General features: G+C 36.8%; 2 protein-coding genes across 12 annotated transcripts in view; one reads left to right on the top strand and one right to left on the bottom strand.

Moving 5' to 3' along the window:
- Positions 1 to 208: 208 nt before the first annotated feature.
- Positions 209 to 3,425, bottom strand: LOC108953529 (uncharacterized). 11 transcript variants are annotated; one of them, XR_010498579.1, is made up of 7 exons: positions 3,029 to 3,425; positions 2,059 to 2,877; positions 1,690 to 1,956; positions 1,489 to 1,582; positions 1,039 to 1,417; positions 823 to 880; positions 209 to 587 (listed from the first exon to the last, which is right to left on the bottom strand). XR_010498579.1 is itself a non-coding variant. In XM_065162587.1 (5 exons), the coding sequence occupies exons 1-3, from the start codon at positions 3,121 to 3,123 to the stop codon at positions 1,923 to 1,925; spliced, it is 303 nt and encodes a 100-aa protein (XP_065018659.1). In that variant the 5' UTR covers positions 3,124 to 3,425; the 3' UTR covers positions 209 to 1,417; positions 1,489 to 1,582; positions 1,690 to 1,922. The 11 variants fall into 11 exon arrangements, 1 of the variants encoding a protein (XP_065018659.1); XR_010498576.1 differs by having other exon boundaries at positions 823 to 927; XR_010498582.1 differs by having other exon boundaries at positions 209 to 1,417; positions 2,059 to 2,232; positions 2,844 to 2,877.
- Positions 3,426 to 26,278: 22,853 nt separating this feature from the next.
- The window catches only part of LOC135644453 (uncharacterized), a 35,163-nt gene continuing 33,971 nt past the window's right edge, over positions 26,279 to 27,470 (top strand). Inside the window, exons 1-2 of the mRNA XM_065162021.1 lie at positions 26,279 to 26,515; positions 26,650 to 26,728. Of these exons, the coding sequence (XP_065018093.1) occupies positions 26,414 to 26,515; positions 26,650 to 26,728 (181 nt within the window). The 5' untranslated portion in view covers positions 26,279 to 26,413. The remainder of the gene's footprint in view (positions 26,516 to 26,649; positions 26,729 to 27,470) is intronic.

Consider the following 27,470-nt stretch of genomic DNA (forward strand, 5'->3'; position numbering starts at 1 on the left):
GGATGTGCAGAACTGCAGATGTGCCAATTTACTTGAATCTAAATATGCCATGTATGTATTATTTACATATATAATGCAAGCTTAAGTGCCTGGTATCAATGCATCATCAGAATCTGCAACAATTTTCAGTAATCTTCTAAACAGTAAGGGTGCTGAAAAGGTAATTCTTTTTCATCAAGATCAGAGGACCAAAGGGACTAACATAATCTAATTCCTGATATAACCATCTTTTTCTCTATGATATAGCAATTGAATTATATTGGGACAAGTAATCAGAGATCCCTATAAGACTCTCTACTACGTAGTACATTATGATATCTCTCATCTGAAATTTTATCACTGAAATGAACAAATAATTTAATCATACATTACAGGCCTGATTCAAGTGCAAACTCATTATGCTAGCTTAATACTTAGGGGCTCCCCACTGTCCATGCTGCTCTTTTGGTGTGCCACAAACCATAAGTCCTCTCCTCGAAAGATTGATATCAGCCAATGAAATTTTGCTTGACACATTGCAACTTCAGCATCTACTACTGTTTTCAGGAATTTTCTTGGAACAAGCATATGGAATGGTATTGGTCATCCTGAAAATGAACAACTCAGAGCAAAGCACCTCTCTTGACAAGGTGAATGGAAGAAATATTAATATAAACAAGAACAATGTATTTTGTCATACACTTGAACATAAATTCATTAAAGAAACTAAGAATGGTCCTTAATGCTCATGGTCTTGTATCGAAAGGATCTAACTAAGTAGAGAAGGTAAGAGATAAGCAGTGGATGTAGTTAATCAAATGCACACAAACAGACCAATCTCACCTCTCCTTGCGCTTTTCCAGGAATCGTGGTAGTGATGCCTTATGAGCTTGAGGTACAGCTGCATATATAAATCACCAATCTATTTATTTACCTGGGCTATTTAACCTGATAAAAAAGTTATCAAAAATTTAGTAGACACAGAAACAAAGACTGTATATGAGATATGATTAAAATCCTCATTATTCTGGAGAAACAAAGTTTGCCAATTCATCAAACCTTAGAGCTAATGACCTCTTGGGATGTCAATTGCTACAATTTCTAATCCTAAAACTGAAGTTGATTTTTTGGAAATTTCTTGCCAGCTTGTAGGAACCATGGAACCGACAGCTTTAGTCCCCATTGTGTCATCATAGGTGCTATCACCACTACTTGAGCTAGCCACGGTATATGACATAACTGATGTCGAGCATGAGGGATATGGGCAGGGTGATACCACATGATTCCCGTTAGATCTCAAAGTCATTTTCGTAGTTAAACCATCTGATTCTACTGCTTCAGCTGGTACTGAGGCTGCAGCTAGTAAGGGTGCTTCAGATCTCGAATTCATAGCATTTCAAGTCACTGTAGATCCCTTACTCACCAATAACATAATTGCCTGAGCGTGAAAAGAAAATTAATCAACAAAATTGCTTCACAACCATGGTATTCACATCAAAATTGGAATACCTTATCCAATGGAATGTCATCATACACATTTATGCAGTTCCCATAGAAAATAGTTAGCAGAGCAGTCATATTGGCGGTTGTGTTGGCCATATTGCTGGATAAACGAATACATCATGGCATATTGTCAACAAGATGGAATGTATAGTGTCTGAAGAAAAGAGTTGAAGGCTTTCTCCTGAAACTTATCAGAAAATATCTTACCTTGGATTAAAAGCTCCAAGCACAGGGACACCAACAGGGGGTGCTAATGGTGGTGCCACATCCAAAAGGCTGCTGCTTGGCAGAGGTGACTGCTATATTAGGGCCATTTAGAGCACCCACAGTCTTGAACGAAGGACTGCTCATGTTGACAGGACTAAAGTGATTTAACTCGTGCTGTGAAGAATCAACAAAACCAGTGTTCTGAGGCTGATATGCATGGAATGGATATTGGTTCATCCTTCGCCATATGTCGAAACTGAAGCATTTCTACAAGATCAAGACACAGCAACATGCCAGTTTGGTGAGCAAAATGACCAGTGTGATGATTGATTATGTCTAAAACCAGTTGGAAAATCGATGCACACCTACCTGATTGGCCTCAAAGGCATCAATGGCTGATACAGGTTGGAATCTAGAAGATGAGTGTTCATCAGAGACAGTTTCTTGGCTTCTCCTCTTGTGCACCCTTGTAGAACATGAATGGCTGCATGGTAGACATCTTGTTCAAGAAAGGCCATTGCACTGTTGAAGCTCCTTACATAGCTGAGAGTTAGAAACAAATGCAAAAGCAGATTTGGAATTAGATCAGAAGCATCTTCCATTAATTTGACTATTGATTATTCTCAAAAGCTATACAAATCGACTGACCACTGACATATATCACAATAAAAACCACCTCAAAAATTTACAATACGATGGGTCTGATGGACTCAAATTCTAAGTGCCCCCGTTTTCCTTTCCAATACAGAAACATGAAACGCATATCTCAACCAACAGTCGAGCAAAAGTAATTAGAGCAGCAAGAAGTTAAAGACAAGAATCTTTCAAAGATAGCATCCATTACAAATTTGAGCCTCTGGCTTCCAACATTTTACTGAAAAATTCAGCTGTTAGAGCACCAAAAACACAAAAATCATATCATTTTCCAAAGAAACGAACTAAACCCATCAAGAGAGTAAGTTACTCAGCATTAGAAACCAGGATTAATGCCGTTGCTGAAGCCAATCAAATCTCCTACCGTTTCAATCTTTAGCAAAAAGAAGGAATAAAATGCCACACCACCATAAAAGCGTCGTATTTTCCGTACTCGGTCTTCGTACCAGTTGCCAGATCCACAGCTCACAAGATTTGCTTCAAGAAAATATAAGACCAACCTTTTATCTCATATAGTCCAATAATTTCAGCAACCTAAGTCGATCAAATCATTCAAAATCACACCTTTAGCCGAGAGTCGAAAATCAAACCTCAAATAGTAAGGAAAAATGATTTGTTTAATTATAGAAAATAAATTACAATTAAAATTAAAGAAAAGTTCGATGGATTGAAAGCTTGAGCAAACCTGATCCCTGAATCTTGGCGCCTCCCACCGGTGTCCTCCTCCGACGTCTGCGGGTCCAAATCCCTCTCGTGAATTCCCAAGAAATCCGTCTCCATCACGCGATCTGATTCGAACGATGCCTATACTTTCTTCTCTCCTTGCACCCAGAGCTTCTCCTCCTCCGTCAGGAACCACCGAAGCCCTCCTCCTTGCACACACTGGAATAAATCGACTCCCTTCCGGTGGTTGATACAGGGAGGAAAGGGACGAGGCTGGAGAGACGTCGGACGGCACTGGCTGGCGTCGGTTCCGGCGCACGTGCGCCAGCAGGGAGATTCCCCGCGCCCGGCGCTACCTCGTTCCGCTCTTCGGGATGATGACTCAGCGGGGTCCACAGGTGCTCCGAATCATATACGGTGCGTGACTTCATCCCCGTCACCCTTTATTGGCGACTTATTTTGATCCGTTGACGAAAACACGACTCGAGCCATCCGCACCCGATCACAAAGTTAGATACAAGATTGGGTTGATCCATTTCTCCCTCAGTTGCTACATAAGCACAGTAAGGGTTGAGTTCAATCAGGTCTAATAAACGAGCCTTCTATGAATCTAAAGTACTGATCAGTGACTAAATAAGTTATATAACCCAAAAATGATCAATTTTTTTGTTCCTTTTTTATCCACTTGTAATAGTCATGGATAATTTTAATACTGTTGATGTTAAAAACTGTGTTAATAATATAATTTTTAAGCATAATTATATTAATTAAAATTTTAAGATGATGTGAGAGTAAAAGATTGGATGTTTAAATCCTCAAACTTATCACTTATTCAAAAAAAAAATCAATCAATTGAAGTCAAATTATACGTGTTGGGTTTAAGCATGTAATCCATACGTGAGCAAGCATGTTAAGAATATAAATATCTCATTTATTTTAATATTATTTTTTTCTATTGGGTTATTTCCAACCTGATTCAACTCGATTTAGAGACACTTAAATCAAATTTGAAATAAGTTTGAAAAGAAAAGTAAATATCTAATAGGGTATATACAATTAGTTAGTTATCACTTTCAATGTGAACATCACAAAAAGCTCGTAAAAAGTTAAAGGCCCAAGAAGTTAAACACCCTCCTATCCACATGGATAAGAGTCCCTCAGGTCAGTTACCAAACTGCCGAGTTACCTCCTATACGGAATAGTCTTAGGAATATTTTTGAAAGTCTAAGGGAGTTGTATGTTGAATCGATTGAGTGAGTCTCGGATTCAAGCGAAGTGGAGCGGTGGTGGGATAGCCTACTAAACTCTATGATCGGGGAGCAGGGTGCTCCCTTGGTTGGTGGCTCAATAGGTCTTGGATGCCTATGAGATGTTAACAATTCATTGGCCGAGAGGACCCCAACAAACATCGATGCAAAAGGTTGCTGAACTATCGATGGTGGCTGAGGCAGTGGCATCACCCGCTGGTTTGACCAAGGTAGAAGCGAGGTAACATACTGTATTATGCCAGCTAATGCTTGTATCTGCTAGGTAAGGTTCAAGAATGCCTCGGTAAGAACGAGTAGATAGATCAATGGCACTCCTAAAAATGAGGGTCTAACATCGTTGACTGAACGTCAATACTGTATTGGTACTTATAACGAGGTGGATGTATCTATATGGGGAAAGGGCAACTATTGACCTATCTGAAAGTATTATGGGTCAGAAGCAGAGCCTCACTTGAATGTTCATGGGCAGGGTCAATCTACGGACGTTTCTACAACATCGGACCCTCCTTCTAGCACTAAAATATTAGAAAAAAATATTGTTGATATCTTCGTGAGCACAATATGCCCTGATCCGCATGTGAGGAGTCGTACGAAATAGAGCGCAGTTTCTCTTGACTCATTTCCTGCACAAAGACTAAGGTCGAAAAGAGTTTCCCGAGTCAATCCCTTTAATGCATAAGTTAGTAATGATGTATCTCTCCTCTAATCCGAAGTTAAGGGTGTATTTTTATGGTTAATACTATCGATGTAAAAAACTATGTTAAGAATATTATTTTTTAAGTATAATCATATTAATTAAAATTTTAAGATGCTGTGAGAGTAAAAGATTACATGCTTAAATCCTAAAACTTATTCACTTATTAAAAAAATCCATCAATTGGATTCAAATTGTACGTGTTGGGATCGTGAGCGTGGATGTTAAGAATATAAATCATATCTCATTTATCTCAATATCATTTCTTTTTTTTTATATTGGGTTATTTCTAACCAAATTCAACTTAGATTTAGATAAATCAAATTTGGAATAAGTTTGAAAACAAAAGTAGGTGCCCAAATCATATTGAAATTTGAATATTTAAATAATTCTTTCAATTCAGATAATATCAATTTTTAATAATATTTTATTTTATTTTGTTATAATATTTTTATAAAAATGGATGTCTCTTAGATGAGTAAGACGTACCTTCTTCTAAAGGATAAGTGATTAGAGATTTACATGAGAAGGACAAGTGTCCATCTTACATAAATACTATATATCCCTTTATAAGAAATAAGAGATTAGGGATTCATAGGATGAAGACGGGTGTCCATTCGGCACGTGTACTTTAAAATATGTATATGATATCTTTCTTTAATGACTCATATAAGTCTAAGCCCAAAGCTCAATACAAATACGTCTTATGTCCAAATCCTATTGTAATTTAATAAAAAAAATAAAAATATATATAGTATAAGTCCTCTATAGGCATTTAATCCCATATGGCTCCGATGGAGCGATATGAAGCTTTCTGCATTATCTTGAACTATCGTAATGGTGCGGTAGTCCTCTGATCCCCATCAACATTGCATTACATAGTAAAACTTAAAAATATCATGAAATTTAGAAGATATCTTTGATTTGGATCCATATGAACATATTCTAATATTTTATTATTTTAATTTTTTTGACATTTTTTCTGAATTATTCAATTCATGCATAGTGTGTTATTTTTATTTTTCATTCAAATTTTTAAAAAAATTATAAAAAATTCATGCACTCATGCAGTATTTTTTAATAGTTAATCTTATAATTAGGTCTCAAACATTTGGTAAAAATTTGACCATAAAAATATATATTTCTTTATACTTGATGTACTATTTTTGGCTAAAATCTAAAAATAGTGCATCGCATAGCAGCACTTGCCAAAATATTTTGAAACTTTGGAAATATCATTGTATTGGATCCACATGGACATATCCAGAATTTTCTGAATTATCCACATGGACATGTCATTTTCTTTCTTGCCTAACTATTTTAAAATTTCACAAAAAATTCCGACACTCATACAGTATTTTTTTTGACATTTGAGTTTCTAAGTAAGTCACAAACACTTCATAAAAATTTGACCCACAAAAATATTTTCTTATATGTGAAGTGCATTACATAATAGGACTTGTCAAAATACCCTAAAATTTTAAGGATACCTATGCATTAGATCCACATGGACATATTACAATATTTTTCATTTTCATAATTTTTTTTCAAATTTTTTCTGAATTATTATGTTCTTGCATAGTATGCCATTTTTCCTTTTTTTAAAAAAATTATAAAAAATCATGCACTAATATAATATTTTTAACATTTGAGCTTCTAATTAGGTCACAAACACTCGGTAAACATTTAGTTGTCAAAAAATATTTTATTATATGCAATGCACTATTTTTGGCCAAAGTCTCAAAATAATGCATCCTATAGTAGAACTTATCAAAATATTCTAAAATTTTGAGGATACCTTTCTATTGGATCCACATTGATATATTCTATTTTTTTTATTTTCGAAAATTTTTATATTTTTTTGAATTATTTAGTTCTTGCACACTATGTCATTTTCTTTTTTTCTAAAATATTCAAATTTCTATAAAAAAAATCATGCACTCATGCATAGTCACAACACCCCTTCAATCATGAGCTTTTTATTCGTAAATATTCATCCTTTTATCTTCATGCCTTCATCATGCTTGCTTCTTAAGTTGGTAATATCGATAATAGAATATTCATATTGTTCTACATTATCTTTCTCAGAGCAAACCCAACATATAGTCATAACATCTATTATGAAAGCTGAGTATCAAATTATTACCACCACTATTATAGAACTCAATTAGATCACCAACTTGCTTCACAAACTTAGAATCGACTCTCGATCCACTTCAACAATATAATGTGATAATATTGATATAACCTATGATGCTCCAATCTAATATTCAACTCTCGCATGAAATATATTATCATCGACTTCTACTTTGTCGAAGATCAAATAGATAGACTCCAACTCCGTGTATCTCATATTCATATTTCTAACCAATTAACTAATTCCCTTACAAAGCCATTTACTCATAAAGTATTTCACAAATATAATTTCCAAGATTAACATCTACGACGGAAGCTTAAGCTTATAAACACATTATAGAAGATTAGCATAATCTTGTATTCCTATTATGTCAAGATCCTTAATTAAGCCTAGGCTCAATTATTATGATACATGCACACACGATTGAGGGCAATCTATCCTTCCTCAAACGTTTATGTATACTTTGTACCTCGTAAAAATGAAACATTAATCTATTATGGCAAATAATTCCAGACGCTGCATGACCAAGGTGGAGATGATCTTTATAAGGCCTTGATACCCATCACATACGGCCATCTATATTCAAATACCCATTGCAGGGAAAGAAGCGATCGCGTGATTACAAACGATTATTCTGTCACAAACATTCTCTTCTAAGCAAGACAAAGAAGAGCTTCCTCCCTCTCTCTCGCTCGCCATAGTTTCCTATTGCCATGGGCAACAACGCCAGCCTCCTTCTGATGCTTGGTCTCCTGCTCTCCGTTATTCCCTATAGAGGTCATCCTTCATCTTCTGATATGATACAGCTATAGCTTTTACACTGACTCGTTTCTCGACGCTTGCATGCAGGAGCATCAGAGACAGGAACACACTCCAGTCACGACGACTACATACCTGTTTCTTCCGTCGAACACCGACCTCTCGACGACGTGATCAACAACTTACACGGCCACGAGTCTGATGTTAGACAGTGCAGCGATTGTCGATGTTGTTCTGCCAAAGACCCGAACAACTGCCAGACGATGAGTTGTTGTCAAGTAATGGTCTGCCTCGAGCCCGGCCGCTTATGTTCTTTGAAGCCGATCCGTTGCGACTGCAACAACTGCAGCTGAGAGAACTTGGCATTGCTTCCGTGGGTGCAGACTAGTGGAGATGGGACAAGATGAAAGGAGACTTTTCTTCTTTTGGGTTCACTTTGTGAGCAGTAGTCTGCATGGCGAGGATTGGTTGATATGTACCCAACAATAAAAGACTTTCTTAAAGAGTGGTAGTGTTACTTTCATGATTAAAGATTGGGCCTATGGTGCATTTATATTTATAGTTTTTTTGATAAATTTCTAGTATATTTTTTTTATTAGAAAATATATCGATCTTATTATACGTGCATGCATCTGTTCAAGCACCGAAACCACATCCTACAAAAAAACATAAAAAAATAATATTAAAAAAATTAGAGAAATTGACTTTGATCGGCTGGATTTTTTTTTAATTGTTTTTTTATTTCCAACACAGCTCGAGCTTCGTCACACACATTATGTAATATTTTTATTAAAGATAGAAATTCTAAAAGTTTATTAAAACTCATATATTACTCAAAACAAAAATCAAATAAATATACATTGACTTTATTAGCTAGCATGAGTGATGTGATAGGCTAGTTGTTAGGAATATCTATTCTCCATTAAAATATGGTTTATAGTTATTTAAGAACTAGATTAGTATAAGAGCTCATATAAAATTCTAAAATATATAAGAAAATAAACATTAGAAGTCAATAATCAAATCAATAGTTATCCTACTAGCATATGTCAAACATCCGTTGGAATGCTCTACCACTAAAGTGGAGGATGAGCTTTATGTTCTCTTAATAACAGATGAAAAAAAACTCATATTATACTTCTGCAGCAAATGAAGTGGCATCTTGCATATATCAAAATAGAGACGCATTCCTTCCGGAGGAACTATCTATTCATCATATCTAATGACTCGTTAATCTTTGAGTAGAATCATCCTATATACCTTTCAGATAAAAAATAATAATCTCATAAAATAATAAATCATGTTTATTTCAGGATAAAATAATATTATCAATCAAAACATCTCGAATTAATTACCCTTTAAGCAACATCCATGAACATATATTATCAACTTAAATCCCAACTAAGTCAATCTAATTAACTTAAGCCTAACTTGATTTAACTAGAATCTACCTGAATTCTCCTCTAACCCTTAGAATCACGTTAAATTAATCTAATTTAAATTAGATTGGATTTAATTTAGATCAAACAAACTTAAAAAAGTTATATATATATATATATATATATATATATATATATATATATATATATATATATATATATATATATATATATATATATATATATATATATATATATATATATATATATATATATATATAAAACATCCAATTAGTCCCACATTAGAAGTGGACAATGTGTATGATTCGCTTATATGAGCCTGATGAGTGTACTATATTAACTCTTGCTATAAGATTGGTACAACCAAAAAATTATGTGAAGAATAATTATAAGAAATTTTGCATCAAACTTATGGCAAACCATTAAACTCATTCATGTTTAGTCACTAGAATTCTCCAATTTGTGCTGAAATAAAGGAACTAATCATGATTGATTTGGAATATTTTCTTATATACAATGCAATATTTTTGACCAAATTCTAAAAATAGTGCATCATATTCTAAAATTTTGAGTATAACTTTTCAATGGATCCATATTAATATATTCCATTTTTTATTTTAGGTTTTTTGAATATTTTTCTGAATTATTTAGTTCTGCGTCCTTTTCTTTTTTTTCTAACTTTTTCAAATTTTTACAAAAAAAATTCATGCACTCATACATAGTCACAAAATCCTTTCCATCACAAATTTTTTCTTCGTAAATACTCATCATTTCATCTTCGTTGATGCTACTTGAGTCGATAATATTGATAATAGAATATCCACATCATCTTATATAATCTTTCTTAGAGCAAACCTGTTTAATTGGAGTTTCAAGAAATAACATATAGCTATAACATCTATCACGAAAGTTGAGTATCGAGTCATCGCCACTGCTATTGCGGAGCTCAACCATATCACCAACTTACTTCACAAACTTATAGTCAGCTCTCGATCCACTCCAACAATATAATGTGATAAAATTGGTATTACCTATAATATTTCAATCTAATATTCCACTCTCGTATGAAATATATTATCATCGCTTTCACTTTGTCAGAGATCAAATAGTTAACATATATCTGATGTTCACACTTTGGACCAATTAGGTAACTCCCCTACAAAATCACTTGCTTATAAAGTATTCCATTAATATCATTCCAAGATTGACATACATGATGACAGTTTAATATTGTAGGGACATAATAGAGGATTAGGATAATCTTGCATTCCTAATATGTCACGATCCTTAATTAAGCCAGGATAAATTATTATGATACATGCATATGATTGATAGAAATCTCTCCCTATTTATATATACAATGTACCTTATATTAATGAAACATTGATCTTTTATAGCAGATCTTTTGAGATGCTGCATGACCAAGGTAGAGATGATCTTTATAAGGTCTTGATACCTATCGCAAATGGCCATCTAAGATTGTTCTGTCACAAACATTCTGTTGTAAGCAAGACAAAGAAGAGCTCCCTCCCTCTCTCTCGCCATAGTTTCCTATTCCCATGGGCAACAACGCCAGCCTCTTTCTGATGCTTGGTCTCCTGCTCTCTGTTATTCCCTATAGAGGTCATCCTTTGTCTTCCGATATGATATAGCCATAGCTTTTACACTGACTTGTTTCTTGATGCTTGCATGCATGCAGGAGCATCAGAGATAGGAACACACTCCAACGATGATGACTACATACCTGTTTCCTCCGTCGAACACCGACCTCTCGACGACGTGATCAACACCCTCCATGGCCACGAGTTTCTTATTCAACTGTGCAAGGATTGCCGATGTTGTTCTACCAGAGACCCGAGCAAGTGCAAGACGATGAGCTGTTGTCACGAAATGATCTGCCAGGAGCCCGGCCGCTTATGTTCTTTGAAGCCGGTCAGCTGCTCCTGCAACGACTGCGGCTGAGAAATTGGCATGCTTCCGCGGGTGCAGACTAATGGAGAGGGAAAAGATCAAAGGAGACTCGTTTCCTTTTGGGTTCACTTTGTGAGCAGTAGTCTGCACGACGAGGATTGCTTGATATTGTATCCAACAATAAAAGATTTTACTTTCATGATTAAAAATTGGGCCTATGTTGCATTTATATTTACATTTTTTTTTGGATAAATTTCTAGTAGATTATTTTTATTAGAAAATATATCTTATATATGTGCATTCATCTTCGCTACATCTCATACCATTCGAAACAAAAGTCTCTAATGACATACCATTGCATGGGTGACATGTCCAACTAAACACCCAAATGTTTATGCTAAAGCACCAAAACTACATTCTACAAAAAGCACAGAAAATAAAAAATATCAGAGCAATCTACTTTGGTCGACCGGAGTTATTTTATTTTTATTTTTATTTTTTTCAAAGCAGCTCGAGCTTCATCTACTGTCACACACATTATGTGATTGTAACACCTTTCCATAGACTACATTACTTTATTAAAAACATAAATTCTAATGATTTATTACAACTCATCTATTACTCAAAAGAAAAATCAAATAAATATCCATCTGACTTCATTCGCTAACATGAGTGATGTCATAGACTAGTTGTTCTACCTAATAGTAGAGGAAAATCTATTCTCCACGAGATCTGGTTTAGAGCTATTAAGATTCTATTCTAAGAATCAAACACAAAACAAAATAATTCAAGAATATATTGAGTCGGAGCCCCTATAAAACCATAATATATATATATATATATATATATATATATATATATATATATATATATATATATATATATATTCATTAATAAAATCAACAATCAAATCAATAGTCATCTCACAAATACTCTCCTACCAATAAAGGAAAGAATTTATTTGGGATAAGCTTTACGTTCTCCTATGATGGAAAATACTAATATCGTACCCTCAAAAATTAAGTAGCATCGCTCATCTATCAAAATATAGATGCATTCGTCTCATGAAGGAACCATCTAGTTATTAAATATATTAATTCACTAATCCTTGAAATGAATCATTCTACCTATCCTCAATAATAATGTTGAATCTCGAATTTTGATGATGAAATCAATCAGTAAATTGTTTGATCTAACCTATATGTTGAAAAAAATGTACAAGATTAACTACGATAGCAGTAAGACATAAAACAAATGCTGTGCTGGTGTCAAGATCGAGATTTCATTGGGAGTTCGAGAGTACGTCAGAAATCCGAACGTTCATCAAGTTTTACCGGAATTAACTGAGAAGTTCAGGAGCTTACCAAAGAAGCTTGTCGGACCTCGCAAGAAGATCGCCGTGAAGTTCACCGAAAGATCGTCGAAAGCTTACCTGAAGAACAATTGATATACCGAACCATGAATGTTTTGTTAAATATCTTAATTATCATAGTGAAACCTTAAGTTGAGTTAGGATTGGGAGGTAATCCCACTAACTCACTTAGGGTCCAACTGGGCCCTTAACAGGATTGATTTGGGTCGGTTAAACAGTTCATTCAGCACCTGAAATCAGGATCGACGGTGACACCGTTTGAGACTCAGTCTCCCAGGTGTTCTGGCAGTGGTATTGGCCAGACTGGGTGGTGGTATCATCTGATAAAATAACATATCATATCCATTTCAAGATGAAATAATATCATCAATCAAAACATCTCAAATTAATTACTCTTCAAGCATCATCAATGAACATATATTAATTAGCGCTTAAACCCTAACTAGATCAATCTAATTAACTTGAGTCTAACTTAATTTAGCTAGAACCTAATTGAACTGACCTCTAACATTTGGAATCACCCTAGATTAATCTAAATTAGATTATATTGGATTCAATTTACGTCAAACAAACTTGAATAAATCAAATTGGTTTAAATCATCTTAAATCGATCAATCGACTTGGTTCAGTCAATTGTAGGGTTCAAATCAAGCAAAAAAGGGAATTGAACTAGGTTGCATAGCTCAATGACACTCAATCTATCTCCAAAGCTCACCCAACTTCGAACAATTTGATCAATGACAAACTCAAGCCAAGTCATCAATCAAGCTTCAAAGCTCAATTTGATCAACCCAAATCAACTTTTACTCTTCTTCTTCTTCTTCCTTCTTCTTCTTCTTCTTCTTCTTCTGTTTCCCTAGCCTACTGCATTGCATTGGAGCAAAGAGCCAACAAAAAATTATAGCCGGCCTAGAGCCCAAACTCTGGTTGAGAGATTAAAGAAGAAGACGTGCTGCCGAGTTCCTTCCAACTGTAGCCCCTTCCTTCCTAAATTCCAACAACCAAAGCCTTACTTTAAAGCTTCCTCTAGCTCGTGTGAGAAGTTCAAAATCTATCTAATCACTGCCCAAATCTCAGAAGGTGATTTCAACAGCAAGAAGGAAGGAAGAGACTGAGACCATCCTACCGAGAGCACCCAAGTTTCGACACAACATAATTTCTTATGCACTTAGTTGAGTCTTTTCACACTCTTAGTCCCTCGTAGTTGACACTTTTTGATTTGAAAGTACTAGAAGTTATTTGTTTTTGATTTTATAGTAACATCTTTCTCTTCTATTAAAACTTTTCATATGCATTATTGAACCTGAACTCCATATGCATTAGGTGATGCCAAAGCAATAATCTTATGGATGAGGACCACAAGAAAGGATATAAAGAATTATAAGAGTTACGAGTTTAAATCATGCTTACATAGAGAAAGAACCACTGATTGATTAGCTGCTAATACTTGGATAGCCTCGGTATCTTTACTACCCAAATGATAATATTAATGGGTTGGACGCAAGCCAACATTAGAGAGAGCATTATTTCCATCTGAGATGCGCAGCGACGAAGAGAATACCACATAGAAAACATCATGGTTTAATTGACTACTACGTGGAACTCTCTGAATGGGCTTGGATCCATCGTGGGATTGGATCCAGTTAAGTGCAACCACGAGAAACAGAGGTGATAAAAGATGGCTCACACAAGAGTCTAAAATGACAAAATCGTGCAATACATGGTAGTTATAGGTGTTCCGTAAGCTAATCACATGAGTAATGATATGTGTAATCTATTGAATAATCTCTTTTAGTTAATATTAATAATGATATTTTTTTACTTTATATTATATGATGAATATATTGTGATGTTTTTGAATCTGTGCAATGTGAATTGGATCATTGTGAGATTATGATAATGAGACTAATTCATTTTTAAACACGAATCATTTCTGGTCATAGGTTACTCGAGAAAGAAATCAAAATAATCGAATAGACCGATGTACGATATATCCGTCCATATAATAGAAATAACTAGTCTCATAATTACTTGTGTAGTAACATAACTAATATGTATAGGCCAAACAAATGATTTGCATTTAGATTTACGAAGGCATACACATTTCAGATACACATAACTATTACGCGAAGGCATACGCATAACTAAATGTATAAGCACTAGCAAATCGTAATTACATTGTTCAAATGAAAACACTAAATTACATGTTAAGCAGCACGCCGAAGCATGCTGCTGTGATTGAAAGCAGGAGACAGACAGACACTAGCTTTTTCGTTGTATCAGTGGACTGAGCACCTGAAGTGCAATAAATCTGACAAAATCTAAGGACTAAACACACGTCCCACAAACACGATATGCATCGAACAAAAGTATCAAGTTTTGAAGAACCATATGTGATTTGACGTGGGAACAAGAGATGGATTCCACGATTTAAGTGACATGGATAATGCAATAACAACAGGGATTGATTACCTTCTGCGCAAAATTATTTTCTCTAGATTGCTCTAACTGAAACGAATGAAGAGTTTGTGCGTCTGGGTCGGCGGATGGGATCACGGCAACTAGTTCTTCCATGCTGACGATGACCTCTTCAGATGGTGTAGGAGTCATCATCTGGATGATAGTTTGTGCATCTGGATCGGCGGATGGCATCACGACAACTAGTTCTTCTTGGTCATCGGATGGTATGCTGATGATGACCTCTTCAGATGGTGAACGCACAGCCATTCTTCTTGCATCCGCCGACCCAGATGCACAAACTCTTCATTCGTTTCAGTTAGAGCAATCTAGAGAAAATAATTTTACGCACAAGGTAATCAATCCCTGTTGCTATTGCATCATCCATGTCACTTAGATCGTGGAATCCGCCTCTTGTTCCCACGTCAAATCACATATGGTTCTTCAAAACTTGATACGTTTGTTCGATGCGTATCATATTTGTGGGACGTGTGTTTAGTCCTTAGGTTTTGTCTGTCTTGTCTCCTGTTTTCAATCACAGCAGGTGCTCAGTCCACTGATACAACGAAAAAGCTAGTGTCTGTCTGTCTGTCTCCTGCTTTCAATCACAGCAGCATGCTTCGGCGTGCTGCTTAACATGTAATTTAGTGTTTTCATTTGAACAATGTAATTACAATTTGTTAGTGCTTATACATTTAGTTGTGTGTGTATCTGAAATGTGTATGCTTCCAGTAATCTACTTGCAAATCATTTGTGACAAATTTACCCTTCTAACATATTTATTTTTAAGTAAATATATTATTTTTATTTAAATTAATTAAAAAATAAATTAAAACATAAATATATGGTTATATATAATCTTACAGAAAATCTTATATGATTCAAATATATAGTAAATAAATATATAATATAATATAATAGCACAAATCAATATAAAATAATTTTTAAAAATAAATAAATAAAATTATATTTTATATAAGACGTAAATCATATTGATTTCTCACTATAGTGGCAATCTCGTGATCTTATTGAGGCATTTTCTACTTGTCCAAATCTTATTACAAAAGAATGTGGATAATCAAGTAAGTAAATCAAAAAAGATTGAGTAAAATAAAATGCACATGAGGAATTTGCTTATTGAAGCCTTGGAAAGAGAAACATAAGAAAAGAACTTACCTTCGATTACCAATTTGATAATAATAGACTTTTTCATTAATAGTTATTCGAGTGACATATAGAAAGAAGTATGATAATAAATAAAGCGAATCGGATAAAAGATAGTTAACTCGAATCTCAATAACTTCATTCAACATACTGAATAAAAGATAGTTAACTCTATCGTCTAACATATTGAAATACCATATATATAGCTTACAACAAATTTCCATCCATTCGACTGCTCGGAAACTCCGCGAAAAACATGCGCAAGGCCAAATCTCCCACACACACAAAAAAAAAAAAGCTAATTAGGGACAAATAACATCTTTCAATTATGAACGAAAAAATAATTATAAGTAATTTAGTATATATAGTAGAAGATGATCATTCTAATTCGTACTTTCTTTATAGACTCACCATTACAATTTTATTTCAGTTAAAAACCCACCCAAGCATCCACTATCAAGTAGCATCCTCACTGTGATCACAGCAACAATTAGTAAAAAGCACAGAAAAGTCTATTTAGGATACGTATCGAATAAAATATCAGTTCCATAAAATAATATCATAATGTAGAGGGATGCTCGGTTACTTGTCCCGACATGATTCGATTGCTATACCATAGAGAAAACGATGGTTAATATCAGGAATTAGACAATGTTAGTCCCTTTGATTCTCTGATCTTGAAGATGACCATGGGAGATTGGAGACAAGGTATGTTGAATGAAGTCTGACAAGGTATGTTGAATGAGGAGACAAGGTATTGTCAAGGGCAGAACTAACGAGGTTTAGGCCAAGAGGAGACACAGTTTGGCTTAAAGATGATCATGGGAGATTGGAGATAAGCTACATCCCAAGGTAGAGACTAAATATGACACTGGTTCATTGAACCAAGGGTGGGAGGATACGAAGGACCAATAGATTCATTATACTAAACCGATTCAATGAATTTTATATATTAAATATTTTAAAAATAAGGGATATATGATAACAGAGAGAGGATCAATTGATTCATTATACTAAACCGATTCAATGAATTTTACATATTAAATATTTTAAAAATAAGGGATATATGATAACAGAAAGATTTTATCAACTGCATGAAAGATTTTCTCAACTACATATAATGTCTATGTATAAATAGACATTATATGACACTAATTGAGATGTACTTTCTCTTTACCTTTATAATTTCACTCTTCATTCTATCACTTTATTAATATCCTTGATAAATTTTGAATAGAGTATGTATCCGATAACATACGATTACGTAGGATTTTTCTTGATAATTTCATAATAAGTGCCTCATGAAAGATACATGTGGCTTGCTACTGATTTGTCCCAATTGGCTTTGAGGATTTATAGTCGTATGATTCAAATCTGCTAATATTTTTGTATTCTGAGGCCTCTTCAAGTGTATAGTTTCTGAAGTTTCCTTCGCTTTAGCCCTAAGGTCTTTTTTACTTTGATTCAATAATTCACTCTATGAGGTCCTCTTCAAGCATGTAGTCATCGAAGACCCTTTTCGTCGTGATCTTCCTTTTCCTCATGCAGCTTTCTTCATTGTTATAGTCGAATCTTCTACCTTTATGATTTATTCGTATAGTTCCCTTAGCTATAGATACGATCCATACACTATTAGGAATCAAAATTCTCTTCTAACGTGTCATGGTCGAGGTCCTTTCTCTCATGTCCATGACCTTTCTACTTTAATTATAGATAATAATATTATTCTTATGCATCCCTTGCATTAATATCCAACCTTAGGTTAGTCATGGCTAATCAACATTAACTAGTATGGATAAAAAAATACATAAATATATAAATTATCTCAAATGTTCTTATAGTCATAATTAATATAATCTAGAGTTTAAATTAATCTGTCCAAATCTGATTGATGAAAGAGAAAACTACTTTGCCTAGTTGATCAAGTAATCCAAAGATCAATTTCCACAAACCACAAGATGACTTCGTTTTGCCCATCTATCAAAGATTAATTTCAAGAACAAATAATATGTCATACTATATTATATTATGTGCAAGAAAGATTTTATTCCTTTTTGAATGAAATTTAGATTATACAATCATAGTATATGTTCAATAGGATTAGGGAATTGACATCATTATTATCACGACCCGAGTTTGATGAGCTAACTAGCCAATAACTTCATTTGATCTAAACTATTAATCAAAATACTTAAATTAAAATTAACATAACATACTCATCAGATCCTTATAAGCTAAACTTAATCTTTGTTTGCTTCCGATTAATTGGAATATTAGGTGCTACCACTGCTTCAGTAGAGGTCAAACTCCCATATAGACACCGTATACGACGTTAGCAATGTCGCAGGGTGATAACCACATGACTCCCATTAGAGGTCAAAGTCCATTTTGTAGTTAAATCATCTTATTCTACTGCTTCAGTTGGGAATGAGGCCGCATCTAGCAAGGGTGCTTCAAATAGATTCATAGCATTTAAAGTCACTGTAGATCCCCTCCTTGCTAATAACATAATTTCTTGAGCCTGAAAAGAAAATTAATCAACAAAATTGCTTCACACCCATGGTATTCATTCTCCATCTTGCATGATCACCATGAAATATGAAAGAATCACATTTACGAACTCCCTGAAGAAAATAGTTGGCTGAGCAGTCATTTTGGTGGTGGTGTCGGGCATATTGCTGGAGAAACAAATACATCATGCCAAATCGTCAACAAGATGGAATTGATAATGTCTGAAGCAAAGAGTTGAAGGCTTTGTTTTGAAACTTATCACAAAATATTTTACCTTGGAGCAATGGCTCCACCAAGCACAGGGCCACCAACGGGGGCGCGACGCTAACTGTGGTTCCACCTCCAAAAGGCTGTTGCTTGAACAAAGGACTATTCATGTTGACAGGGATAGAGTGATTCGACTTGTGCGGTGAAGTGCCAAGGATCAATAAGACCAGTGTTCTGAGGCTGACATGCATGGAATGTATATTGGTTGACGTCGTGCCATATGTCAAAACCGAAGCATTTCTACAATATCAAGACGCAAGAACATGCCAGTTTGGTGAGCAAAATGACCGGTGTGATGATTGGTGTTGTTTAAAACCAATTGGAAAATCGATGCACACCTACCTGATTGGCCTCGAAGGCATCAATGGCTGATACAGGTTGGAATCTAGAAGATCGAGTGTTCATCAAAGATAGTTTCTTCGCTTCTCCTCTTGGAAATATGAATGGCTGCATGGTAGGCACCTTGCTCAAGAAAGGCCACTGCACTGTTGAACCTCCTTAAAGAGCAGAGCTGAGGGTTAGAAACAAATGCATAAGGCAGATTCGGAACTAGATCAGAAGCATCTACCATCAATTTGACTATTGATTCTTCTCAAAAGCTATACAAATCGACTGGCCAATGACATATACCACAGTAAAAACCATCTCAAATTTACAATATGATGGGTCTGATGGACTCAAATTCCAAGTGCCCTGTGATGAAACGCATACTCTCAAATAACTGTCGAGCAAAAGTAATTATAGCAGCAAGAAGTTAAAGGCAAGCATCTTTCACAGATAGCATCCAAATCTTCACAAATTTGAGCCTCTGGCTTCCAACATTTTACTTAAAATTTCAGCTGTTACAGCACCAAAGATACAAAAATCTTATCTTTTTTTAAAGAAACGAGCTAAACCCATCAATAGAAATAGAGCAAGTTACTGGCACTAGAAACCAGAATTAATGTTGATATGGCTCCGAACCTAATCCATATCTCTTGGGTCCAGCCTACACGTGGGCTTGCACAATTGAGCCTTTTGAGCTCAAATCAATTATTAAAAAGGAAAGAAGCGAATGAGATTGCACAGCGAACAACGACGGCACAGAGAGAGAAGAGAAGAACAGAGGGCAGCATGCGTGCATGCGGAGAACGATGGCAGCGTACAGTGAGAGGAAAGAGAGAGAGAGAGAAAAGAGTGAGAAAGATTAGAATTTTAAGTTTTCATTCTTGCAATAAGCTCTACAATTCTAACGGTGTTGATCTACAGTTTATCCTTTCTAAGTTACTTTCCTGCTATACCCATTTTGTAAGACCTAAAATTCTAAGATATGCTATTCTTGAGCCAAGATATATGATCTTGATGTTATTGTGATCCTCTTGCTATTCTAGAGAAGACTTATTGTAAACTTATTATCATTATTATTGATAGTGAAAGTTTGAGGTGAACTACGGTCTCGTGATTTTTTTCACATTGGGTTTTCCACGTTAAAAATTTGGTCTCACTGTGTGAATGATTTATTGCTCTATTGTTTATGCTGTGCTGATTAATATTTGTATTTTGATATCAAATTAGTATTTTGATACACAAATAGAGAAAAGAATTATTCTGCTTTAACAGGTTTTTTCCCAACAATATTAACTGTGATAAATCATCGACATCATCAATTGGTGAGTCGGCACGGTTGGTTCACTATTGAAGGTGCAGGTTCATCCTTGTGTTCTCCTCCATACTAAAGTGGGGGTGCTGACATGGCAAACTAACATAGGAGGTTCGTAAGAGAGGCGGTTCATCGAGGTTGATTTAGCCTTAGAGTAGTGAGATCGGGTAGAGGAACGAGGATCTGCTCAGCTCTGAGGTCCTCCCTTCAGGCAGATAGGTTGTCCTCTGGTCGAAGGGTTGTCTCGTGGCTGTGATACTGCATCCTAGCAGCGAAGTTGTCTCTTGATCATCGATGGTCCTACACAATAGGTCAACATCAAGGGCTTCCCAGCTCAACCCCTCTAATGCTTAAGTCAGCAAAAGATGGAGGGAGAGGAAGACAATAATATCAGTTGTGGAAATGAGAGAATAGAGAGTAAAGAGGTTATTGCTTACTTCGCCCTCTCTTTGGCGCCTAGCTTAGGGCGTAGTTTTTATACTTAGGCACCAAGCGGTTTAGACATGCATTACCTTATACGATAGAGGCATTAATGAGAGTGATTTACTATCAGTCATTAATACAGAGGTATGGCTGCCTGGGGCATCGAATAGTCTAGACATACCTTAACCAAGGCCTCCCTACCCTATAGCAAAGGCATTAAGAGAGGAGCTTGGTGTTAGCCATTAATGCAGAGGCATTAATGAGATGTCAGCCAAGAGGTGACTAGGGAGGCTATGGCATGCTGTCATTAATGATAGATAGTTTTCATACCTTTATTGTCTTTTAGTCCACGTGGCGAAGGGAGTTGGAAGGTACCAATATTATCCCTATCATTCATCTCTCGGAAAGGCATCCTTCGGAGCTTTAAACAAAGCTCTCAAAGGGCGTCACTTTCTCTATGCTTGTATGATGTGTGTGTTGTTTTGCTGTTGATTCGTTGTAGTCGATGTGAGGTGGATGGTGCTCCTCCACGGGGGTGTCTGCTCGTTTTGAGTTGGAGTGACGGATTGTTGATCTAAGGGGTTTGGCTCGACCACTTTTGAGCGGGAGGATGGATCTACTATGGTGCTTGGCACGACCACATTAATGCGGGAGGCTAAACCTGTTATGGATTTTGACCACATTGAAGCGGTAGATTGGACCCGCCAAGGGGTTTGACTGTAATGAAGTGGTACATTGGCCTCGCTAAGGGGTTTGATCATGTTGAAATGATAGATTGGACCTGCCAAGAGGTTTGACCACATTGAGGCGATAAATTGGACTTGCCAAGGGATTTGACCGCGTTAAAGTTGTAGATTGGACCTACCCTAATACCTAACTAGTGGTGGTGGATGATGTTACGCACGGGTAGCATTTGTCGCTGCTAAGGCGGTTTGCCCATGACGTGATGCGTCGTTTTGCCCTTATGATTTATATTACTTGTGGTGCTTATCTACGAGGGAAGCTTTCTACTGTCCTAAGGTTTGATGCGCTTAGGGGGTCATGCTCCTCTTTAGGTTCCACTAGCATGCGGTGATTGGAGGTACGACTTCCATGGTGGGTTTGAATTTGGCCACTATGGACTAGGGAATGGATCTGCCTTAGTGACTTCTACTATGACATTTTGCTAATGGTGGATGTCGGGGTGCAACGTTGCCAAGGTTAGAGCCACTGAGCTTCTCTTAGAGCTGCAAGTAAAGGAAGCCAAGCAAAAATTTATGTAGGTCTGAAGGAAGTTGCCGAGGATGAGGTGAAGGCGCAAAGCTACTGAGGCCTAACAAAGGAGGCCGAGCAAAGACTCAAGGAGGCCTAGTGGGCGCTGTTGAGGATGAGGTAGAAGCACAAGGCTATTGAAGCCTAGTTCCCTAGGTTGTCCTTGGCACTGTCGAGGATGAGGCGAAGGTACTTGGTTGCTGAGGCCTAGTTCCTTGGGCTATTCTTAGTGCTGCTGAGGATGAGGCGAAGGCATTAGGATGCTGAAGCCTAGTTTCTTGGGTCGTCCCTAGCGCTATCAAAGATGAGGCGGAGGCATTGGGCTGTTGAGGCCTAGTTCCTTGGGTTGTCTTTGACATTGACAAAGACAAGACAAAGGTGCTATGCTGTTAAATCATAGTTTTCTGGGTTGTCCTTGGTGCTGTTGAAGATGAGACAGAGGTGTTAAGCTACTGAGGCATGGTTCCTTGGGTTGTCCTTGGCACTACCGAGGATGAGGCGGAGGCATTGGATTGCTTAAGCCTAGTTTCCTGGGTTGTCCTTAGCGCTGTCAAGGACAAGACAGAAGTAGTAGGCTATTGAAGCATAGTTCCTTGGGCTATCCTTAGTGTTGTCGAGGACAAGGTAGAGGCATTAGGCTGCTGAAGTTCGGTTCCTTGGGCTATCTTTAGCGTTATTGAGGACAAGGTGAAGGTATTAGGCTGCTGAAGCTTGGTTTGCTGGGCTAACCTTAGCGCTGTCGAGGATGAGGCGGAGGCGCTAGACTGCTAAGGCTTGGTTCCAAAGGTTGTCCTTGGCGTCACCGGGAATGAGGTGGAGGCACAAGGCTACTAAAGCCTGGGTCCTTGGGCTGTCCCCAACGTTGCCGAGGATGAGGCGGAGGTGTCATTCTATTGAAATGGGATACGTGCCTTCTCTTCCCGAGGGGGCTTAGGATCGGAGGTAACATATCTTCGCTCAAATGTTTGTTGGGTGAAGTAATAAAAGAATGTACCTACGATGTTCATGTTAGGAAATTTGGAGCGACATCACATGCGCAACAGAAGAACAAAAAATAAGATTTCATAATTTTTGTAGAAAAATAAGGTTTCATCGTCATGCAAAGATTGGTACGTAAAAACCTACAAAATTAAAAAACTATATGTATAAGAAAGATGTGTTATCTAGGAAGATCGTATATCCTTGAAAATCTGTAGATCTATGGGAGAGAATAAAGGAAATCAACTATCCTCCTCTCTAATAATGATCTACATGATAGGGGCTGCGAAGACGCTCATCAAATTGCTACTCAAATCTCTTCCTCTCGCGCACTAAGCAATCAAGAAGGGGCTACCCCTTCTTGTTGTCCGCACGCCCCAAATAGGGACTACAGTATGAGGAGGAGAGGGAGAGATAAGAATAGTAGGAGGTAGCAAAAAAGAACTTAGCTTATCGCCATTTGGTTTTCTCCTATTTATAGAGGCCACATATCAACTTACCATAATGGATCCTATCATATTGGGTACTGGATCTCCATCCAATTACATATGCCTCTTAGATTAGTGGGTCTCTACCAAATAATCTCTTAGTTGCTCTTATTGGATTTCATCCATAGGATCTAATAATTCATGGGCTTATTGGATATCCAATAAGATATGGGCTCCAGCGGATATCTCTGATCCGAACCTCTACTCATCGCACCTACCATATGTGTATGACTCTCTAGGCCTAATATCAAGCTGGCCATAAGTCATACATGTTAGAACTCTTTTTAGCTCAATAAATTATTATGAATATCTTCATAATAATTTACTTGATTCATCTACTACGAACGTACTAGGCCACTACGCCGTAGTCCCTAGATGATATAGGGGAATCTAATTGTTTGAACATATTTATGCTCAGTTATTGTGTACCTATAGTCCCTCATCCATAGAATATCTCAGAGACCGTATATCAAACATAGTGCTATCAGGCTAATACGGTTTCTCCTCGAGTCTCGCTCTAATCAAATTCTCATAAAGAACTCTTTATCTCTCAATCCCCTTAGTGTCCCCACACGAGTAGCTATGAGACTAGTTGCCTCTATTGTATGGACAAGTATATAGTATACCAGTTTGTATGATTATCTCGATGTCCCTCTCGAGTAACCTATAATCGAGATTATTTAGGATTTATGTTTAAAGGTGAATTTGTCTCGTTATCATGATCTCATCATGATATGATTCTTATTACATAGATCTATAGACATCATAATATATATATTCATACAATAAGTAATATAAAGTGATAAAATATCAAATAATATAATAAGCAAAAAGAGTGTGTGTCATATCACACGTGGTATTACTCACTTGCAATGCACCTATGATTAGCAGTTTGACCCTCCTTCTAATGCCAAAATGATAGTTCATTGATACCGTCGATTGGCGAGTCAGTACGATTGGTTCATTACCGAAGATGTATATTCATCCTTATGTTCTCCTCCATGCTGAAGTGGGAGTATTGACGTGGCAAACCAATGTAGGAGGTCCGCAAAGGAGATGGTTCCTTGTGGTTAATCTAGCCTTGGAGTAGTGAGACTGGGTAGAGGAACCAGGATCTGCTCGGTTGTGAGGTCCTCTCATTACACGGATAGATTGTCCTCCGGTTGAAGTGTTACCTCATGGCTACGAGGCTACGTCTTGATAGTAGAGTCGTCTTCTAATTGTTAATGGTCCTGCATAATAGGTCTATGTCATGGGTTTTCTGGCTCCACCCCTTCGATGCTTAAGTTAGCGAAAGACGGAAGGGGAGAAAGATAACAGTATCAATTGTGTAAATAACATAGTAGAGAGACATTAAGAAGGATAACTTATTATCAATCATTAATGTAAATACATAATAAATAATTGTTCGGGACATCGAATGGTAGCTAATGTCCCCTACCCTCTATGAGAATTAAGAGAGAGAGATAGCTAGGCAGGCATGCTGTTGATCACTAGTTTTTATGTTTTTATGTCTTTATTATCTTTTAATCCATGTGGCTAAGCGAGCTGAAGTGTCCAATATTATTCGTATGAAACTGCATGTGATATTTAAGGGGATAGGTTGGACTTTTTCACCTAGTATAAAATTCGAGTCATTTAAATTAGATTATTTTATAATCGAAATCGAAATGAGTTCGTAAATAAAATAAACATCACCCACGACAAGACACGTGCAACACCTAACGTGTAACATTGTTAAGAACAAGTGGCCACGTGACCAACACAGTACATATGCCTACCCGATCTTTCACTCGATGGAGTTAAATTACGTTTAACTCCTTTGTCTTATTCAAATCGGCTTTGCTAATTTATCTGAAAAACTACTCCCGACACGTTCGCAACACGTAGACGGTTTAAAGCGACAGAGACGGGTGTGCCGTATCCATCAGGATTTACTAAACAAAGATATCTGGCAACCGGCAGAATCGTGGACCCCACTCGTTATTTCGTGGGTCCATAATCATAATAGCTAACTTTTTAACTCTTGGTTTCGGCAAGACAGCCGATCCGCCATCACCCGTAACAGTCGTACACGCGATCCGGATCGGTGCGTGATATCTGGGCACCGAGTCAGCGGACGCGCTCCGTGGGCGCCACCGCGTTAAATAAAACAAAAAAGTTCTACGTATCTCTCGATTTTAAAATGAATTAAGTTACCCTATAAAAATAGAAAAAGAAATATTTTACTCCTTAAAAAAATAAGAGCCGAAGATTGAATTGACAGCCATCAAATTAAAGAAACCAGAAAATCCATAAGCCATGTACTTTGATCTATATCAATGTTATTTAAATTCTAATTTTGTTATAGTCCAAATAATGAATTTTAATTATAATGATTTTTTATTTTTTTGGGGTATATATATATATATATATATATATAGAGAGAGAGAGAGAGAGAGAGAGAGAAAGAGAGAGGGGGTGTATGATTGTGGCATGCATCGGTTCGCGAATTCGATGGATGCACTAAATCTGGCCCCGCGACTTCAGGAATGAATCGACAGCAGCGGCCTTTTCTCCGCCCATCTTCCAAGCGAGTATCTGTTGGATGAAAACGCGGGGCACCCACGCCCCCCCTCCGTTCCCCATTTAATTCGGCCCCCTCTCCAATTCTCGACGGAATTGGAGCTTTCATCATCATCGTCTGCGATGGCGTCTTCGACCGTAGTTGGGTTCGTGGGGCTCGACGAGCTCAGCTTGGAGATCGCTTCCTTGCTCGTCAAATCCGGGTTTCGCCTTCAGGGATTCGAGGTCCTGACGCTATTTGTTTGCCTTAAGGATCTGTTACCACCACCAAGAACTTGTTGTTGACTTGATTTGTCTTGCTAAATGGCCCAGCTTTGCCAGCTTTGGATGTTTTATCAGTGATCGTTGCATGGTTGCAGGTGACCGAGTCCTCTCTGATGAATGGGTTCTTGGCGTTGGGTGGAGTGAAGTGCCGAAGTCCTATGGAGGCAGCAAGGGGTCAGTGCTTAAATCTTATTGGATTTTACTATAAATTTCGACGCCTTATACTCTAGTTCTATTTATTCACTACGCTGGTTATGATAGCTAAATATGGGTGTTGGTTTTGCTACTTCTTGTTTTCAATAATTTTTCTGGCATCAAATGTGAAAATAAGATGCTGAGGTGTGAAGCATTTGAATTGGTGTATAAATATGGATCTGGAATTTGAAGCCCCAAGAGTTGGAGATATGGATGTGTGCTGTATTGGTATACCAACCTGTGCCATCCAGTAGCTGGAAAAAAAAAATTAGAAAAGGAATACCAATTGATACCTAGTTATATGATATAGTATTGATCCGCGGTTATAGTGTTAAATACCAATTAGTATGTACCATTTTGACCGGCATTTGGAACTTTGTTTATGAGATTAAATGAGTATTTGACCCTCTATCTGAAATATTCGCTGCATAAAACCAAATGTTTTAGAAAATTATTATTGGCAGTGACATGGCATAGTTCAATAATCTGTTGAGTGTTGACAATGACATGAAATCAGTGTGGCATTCACACTCCAGATGCACTGTGTGGATGTCATATCATCACAATGTGGATGACACATCTTAGTGTGGGTTGCATTTTGGTGCCATGTGGTTGACACATGTCACACATCATCACTAACAATCTGATGTATATGGTCGTTTTGAGAAGGGGAATTGTGAAGGCCCCTTCTCAAATCACAAGAGGGGAATAAATTTTCCAT

The sequence above is a fragment of the Musa acuminata genome, chromosome BXJ3-8 (assembly GCF_036884655.1).
Source record: "Musa acuminata AAA Group cultivar baxijiao chromosome BXJ3-8, Cavendish_Baxijiao_AAA, whole genome shotgun sequence".
Classification (NCBI taxonomy): domain Eukaryota; kingdom Viridiplantae; phylum Streptophyta; class Magnoliopsida; order Zingiberales; family Musaceae; genus Musa; species Musa acuminata.